Raw genomic sequence first — 6,000 nt, 5'->3', positions numbered from 1 at the left:
TCAAAGATTAGATGGTCATACATTTGGGGTTGTGTGTAGGGATATTCCACCCTGTTCCATTGGTCTACGGCTCTGCCTTTGTTCCAGTACCATGCTGTTTTAATTGTTACTGCTTTGTAGTAAAGTTTGAGGTTGGGGATGGTGATGCCTCCCATCATCTTTTTCCCAAGAATTGTTTTAGCTATCCTTGGACGTTTGTTATTCCATATGAATTTTAGGATTGCTTGATCCATTTCTTTGAAGAATGTCATGGGTATATTTATAGGGATCGCATTGAATCTGTATAATGCTTTAGGGAGTATTGCCATTTTGACAACATTGATTCTCCCTATCCACGAGCAGGGTATATGTTTCCATTTCCTCATGTCCTCTTTGATTTCATCCCAGAGAGGCAAAAAAGTACAATCGAAACAACATCTGCACATGTATGTTCATCGCAGCACTGTTCACAATAGCCAGAATCTGGAAAAAACCCGAATGCCCCAGAACGGATGACTGGTTGAGGAAACTTTGGTACATCTATACAATGGAATTCTATGCAGCTGTTAGAAAAAAGGAGGTCAAGAATTTTGTAGTTAAGTGGATGGGCATGAAAAGTTTCATGCTGAGTGAAATGAGTCAGAAAGAGAGAGACAGACATAGAAAGATTGCACTCATCTATGGTATATAGAATAACAGAGTGGGAGACTAACACCCAAGAACTGTAGAAATAAGTACCAGGAGGTTGACTCCATGGCTTCGAGGCTGGCCTCACGTTCCGGGGAAAGGTCAACTCAGAGAAGTGATCACCAACTACATTGTAGTCGAAGGCCATGTGGGGGAAGGGAGTTGCGGGCTGAATGAGGGCTAGAGACTGAGCACAGTGGCCACTCAACACCTTTATTGCAAACCACAACAGCTAATTAGAGAGAGAAAACAGAAGGGAATGCCTTGCCACAGTGGCAGGGTGGGGTGGGGGGGAGATGGGATTGGGGAGGGTGGGAGGGACACTGGGTTTACGGGTGGTGGAGAATGGGCACTGGTGAAGGGATGGGTTCCCAAACTTTGTATGAGGGAAGTATAAGCACAAAAGTGTATAAATCTGTAACTGTACCCTCACGGTGATTCTCTAATTAAAAATAAATCAATTTTTTTTAAAAAAAAAAATCCTCCTCCATTAGGTGGGATTCAAACTTGCTTATCTTAGATCTCAGGCCATTCAGATCTCTGCCATATGCTAATTTAGCCTTCCAGTACATCTGGGATTAAAAGGTTTTTCTAAGATATAGGACTTAATGCTAAAACCAGGAAAGTTTCAGGCAAGGAGAGCAAAGTTGATTATCCTTTTAAGGATTGGCATGGAAAAACCATGTAACCTTATATCTCCTCTAATTCAGCTTCCTCTTTCAAATAATGGTCAGATTATTCTGTGCCTTATCTTCTGGTTTTCTAATTTACTTCAATGTTACCAGAACTAAGTAATATATTTTAATTCCCTCAGTAATGTAATGAGGGGGGGTGTTTATCATCCTCTGGGTGTCTACAGTTTAACTCAACTCTGAAACTATGTGCCAGGGAATGGCATCATTCTATGGGTAAAACACTTCACCCTATACACCTGCCCCTTCCGTCTCAACTTCAGACTCTGCTCAAATCGGGAGCTCAGTCTCCTGTGCTTCTGACCCACTGGCCATAAATCACAGGCTGCCAAGATCTCTCCTTGGGTTCCTTAAATGCCAGAGCACCTCACAGAACTCAGAGAAACATTTGCTTGCTTAACTACTTGTCAATCTGAAAGGATGTAACTTATGGACAGGCAGATGGATGAGATGCATAGGAGAAAATAGGTGGGAGGGTAAGAGCTTCAGTACTTTTGCAAGAGCCCCACTCTATAAATCTCCACACAATCAGCGCTCAGAAACCTCCTAAACTTGGGGTTGGAAAGATAGCACAGCAGGTAGGGCGTTTGCCTTGCATACGGCCAACCTGAGTTCAATCCCTGGCATCCCATATGGTCCCCCAAGCACCGCCATGAGTAATTCCTGAGTGTAGAGCCAGGAGTAAGCCCTGAGCATTGCTTGGTGTGACCCAGAAAGAAAATAAATTAAAAAAAGAAAAGAAATCTCCTAAACTGTTTCTTTAAAAATTAAATAAATAAATAAATGAATAAAACAGAGTCTAAATAAAATAAGACTCTAATGTGGAGTCTTCATTAGATAGGTAAAATTGTTTCTCTCATTGGTAACTGATTCAGCCTTGACCCTCTTCCCCTCTCCTGGAGGCTGGAGAATGGAACTAAAAATTCTACTCTCTATCACATGGTGGTTTCTTCAGGCAAACCAGACCCCATCCTTAGGGATAGTCAAAAAGTCATCGCTAACATAACAAAAGAGACATAGTCATTCTCACCAGCTGCAAACCTCCAGGGGTTGAAACCATAGATAAAATGCAAATATATATCACAGGTAAAAATTGCATCTGTCCAATTTTATAATTATAATTTTATAATTATAATTCACTTCTGGGCTTAGTAACTATAATAATACTTACAGAAATCATAATAACACTGTGTCAAATTAAGAGTAAAAATCAGCTTTTTTCAGAATAAATTAACCTGTAAAATATTTCTCCAGTACATTAATGTGGGGATATTTTGTATGAGAGAAAGTAGGTGGTAATGTTCTCTTTATTTTGACTATTTTAAAAGTAAAATATATGTGCGTATATTATTTATAATGAACATGTGTTTCTTGTTTATCCAATGATGGTTATAGTTATTGATAAACCGTGTTATGTGTAGTTTTATTTTATATTACAAACATCTTTTTAAATGAGTAAGATTAAAGGCAAAAGGCAATTTTTAAAAGATACTATAGATCAGATGTCTCATAAAAATACCAATAAACTGAATCTGTTTGCAAAATCTTAGAAAGTATATTAAAGTGCTTTTTTTCCAGAGAGCAGTTATTAGAGAAAAAAATCATAGAGCATGCTGAAGTCTGGTCAGGAATAGCAGTTAAAAATGCACCAGATACAAACATAGTTAACTTTATTTTGTGGGGCTTTCTCTATATCCTGGGAGGTGTTCTAATATTGAAATGGATCCATTTGGTTCATCGATAAGTGATCACCGTATGAGTTACTTAGTATGACAGAATTCATTTCTATACTTTTAACCAGCTTGTCAGAAAACAAATTCAATTACAAAACTTCCATTATAAAACTGGAAATGTTCTGTGTGGTAGAAGGTAACTGTCGACAGGGATTTTTTTTTAATGATAGGACATAATTGTAACTTGATGACCTGCATATTTGATTTGGCCCAGCCTGCAATATAGCTCAGTAGAATGAAGGCATTTGGATGCTGCAGGTGCGTATTGGCTCCATTTTTCCCCCAGCTGCTGTGCATTAACTGCCAAGGTAGGGTTCTATAGGCACTGGGGTCCCCAGGTGATTCTGTTAGGCCATTTTAGGTTTCTGCTTCATTCTTGTCAGATATATTTCTGCTGTCTGAGTCATGAGTTGAACAGAGCGTAATGCTTTCCTTGGTATATTTTAGGGCTAGGGCCAGTGGACCTACTCCCTGTTCTCTGCCTGCGCCCTCCCCCGCCGCTCAGAAAGGGGTCTCACTGACCTTCTGTATCTGAAACTCTTCACGAACCATTTTGTTGGGGTCTCCTAATTCTGGAGGAACCATAAAATACTCGCCTGTTTTCTTTTCCATGAGTGAGTGAGTTTTCCTCTGTGTCAGAATAACCTGCTGGGCACAGAGGGACCCTGCCCAGGCCTCGGTCTCCATGGTAACATTCTAGGCACAAGGGCTGCTTGCTAAGCCTACTCATCCACCTAGACATGTCAGAACTGTCACTAATTCAAACCACAACCACCACATCAAATCACTCCCCACACAGCAAGTAGAAAACATTTTTTTTTAATTGTGAAATGTCCTTTTTTTTAACCCTTTCCTCTTGCCCAAACCTCCACCCCTTAAAAAAGCCTTCCTTATGATGCATTGTATTTTTTTTAATCAGACTATCTCAGGCAATGATATTGTTCATTGATCCAGTGGGTGTATCTTTACATTTTGCTGGGGGCAAAAGGCCAAAGTGGGTGAAGTAACCCTCTGGGAGGGGTCTCCAATTCTATTCATAGTTTGTCACTTCATTCAAATGGAAAATCCACCAGCTCCTCTCCCTCCCCCTTCCTTGTAACCAGGATTTCTAGACTGCACTGTTTTACATAAGAATTCTTGGCAGATCTGGGCAGACAAACACTCTGGGCTTGGTGACACAGTTTATAGTCTCCCTAAAGCAACTCTTTCCCAGGGGAAGCCAAGTCACTGCAAGCTTGCCTGCCGTGAAGGGTTAAAAAAGAAAAAGAAAAGAGAGAGAAAAAAAAACACCAAGTAAGCCGGCGAGGTACCACGCATGTGTTAATCCACGCTGCATTGGCTTCCACTTTGACCCCCTTCTAGTTAAGTGCGTGAGGCTTAATCACGCACAGATGCCAGCACATTACCCCCTCCATTTCTTCTTAAACACTGACAACGCGCGCCCTGCCTTCCAGCCCCCACCCCCTCCAAAAAAAATAAATTAAAAAAATAATAGTAGTAATAATATATTTTTTAAAAAAAGCCAACCAACCTAAAAGCACGGCCCTGGGTGGGGGAGGGGGAGCGCGTGTGCGTACGGGGGGCAGGAGTACGAGTGCCGGTGTGCGTGCATCTCGCGCGCGCTCCTCAGCCTCCCCCCGCCCCCGCCTCATTTCTTTTATATTCCACCCCCCCACCCCTCCCTTTCCCCCTGCACTTGGAATCCTCTCCCCGCGCTGACGCTTTGACGGTATCTGCAAGCGTTTGTGCTGATCTTATTCCTGCCAACCTCCCCCCTCCCCACACCACCCTCTCCCGATATTAATTCCCCGAAGCGGGTAACGATGCATCTCCCCAGTGACGGGACCTACTAGAGGCAAGTGGGGGTTGGGGAGGAGGAGGAGGAGGAGGAAGAAGAAGAAGAAGGAGGAGGAGGAGGAGAAGGAGGAGGGGGAGCCAGCATCTGAGCATAAGCATAATCCTAATAATACAGAAGGGGAGGGATTCTTCGGCAGCCCCGGAGGAGGCAGGAGGCCAGGGGAACCACAGAGAAAAGGAAGAAGAAAAAAAAATTAAAAAAAGAGAAAGCGATGAGTTGGCCAGATCTATGGAGCCCGGGCCACTGGGCTCCCGTGTCTGCTCGGAAGATGACGGCGTGGCCCTTGCTCCTGCTGGCGCTCTACGCCGGGTAAGTGGTGGCCCTCATCGGCCTCGATTTTTGCTCCGGAGGTGGGGGCCGGGGGGTGGGGGTAGAGGACGGGGAGGTGCCCATCTCAGGGACCACCTAGAATTTTTTTTAAAAAAAAGACTCGTCCTATGCTTTAGGGGAATGTGAATATCGGGGAGTGGGGGGAAGGGAGGGAAAGGAAGGTGACTATTGTGGATGTCTTAACATCTTGTATTGCAAAAATTTGCTTTTTTCTTTTGTAAAAGTGCTTGCGTGTGTGTGTGCGTGTGTGTGGAATCCAGCCTCCTAGGTAGTAACATTTTAAGATTGCTGCCGGGTCGAAGGCAGCTGCGGCGGCGTTTGAGGCCATGTTGGAGGCGTTTGGGTGGGGGGTCTGGAGGAGGGAACGGCACGTTCGGAGGGTGTTTGTGGCTACGCAGGGGGTGTCGCGGCTCGCACCTGGGGGTCGCGGCTTGGAGAGGGTGGGAGTAGCTCAGTTCCCGAAGGCCAGGGTATTGCCTGCACCTGGAATTCTTCAGCTCTGCATACACCAGGTTTTTGCGCTCCAGCCCCCACTGACCCGGCCTCCCTCGCGGCGAGCAGGGTTCAGCACCAGGGACAGCGGCCCCCGTTTAAGGACGGGGCCTGGTGGACGGAGACTTGCCCAGCTGGATCTAGGGCGCATCTGCATCCTCGCCTGGCATCTGTGTAGCGCAGACAGAAGGCCCCGGGAGCCGGGGGAGCGCGGACAAGGACCCGGCGC

General features: G+C 44.8%; 1 protein-coding gene across 2 annotated transcripts in view; it reads left to right on the top strand.

The window, feature by feature from the left end:
• The first annotated feature begins 4,763 nt into the window (after positions 1-4,763).
• GABRG2 (gamma-aminobutyric acid type A receptor subunit gamma2) overlaps positions 4,764-6,000 on the top strand; it is an 82,580-nt gene continuing 81,343 nt past the window's right edge. For both annotated transcript variants that reach the window (XM_055125120.1, XM_055125119.1), the window contains exon 1: positions 4,764-5,258. In XM_055125120.1, coding sequence (XP_054981095.1) covers positions 5,161-5,258 — 98 coding nt within the window. In that variant the 5' untranslated portion in view covers positions 4,764-5,160. The remainder of the gene's footprint in view (positions 5,259-6,000) is intronic.

The sequence above is a fragment of the Sorex araneus genome, chromosome 2 (assembly GCF_027595985.1).
Source record: "Sorex araneus isolate mSorAra2 chromosome 2, mSorAra2.pri, whole genome shotgun sequence".
Classification (NCBI taxonomy): domain Eukaryota; kingdom Metazoa; phylum Chordata; class Mammalia; order Eulipotyphla; family Soricidae; genus Sorex; species Sorex araneus.
Note: the sequence above shows the minus strand (reverse complement) of the source record. Positions and strands in the feature narration are given on the sequence as shown.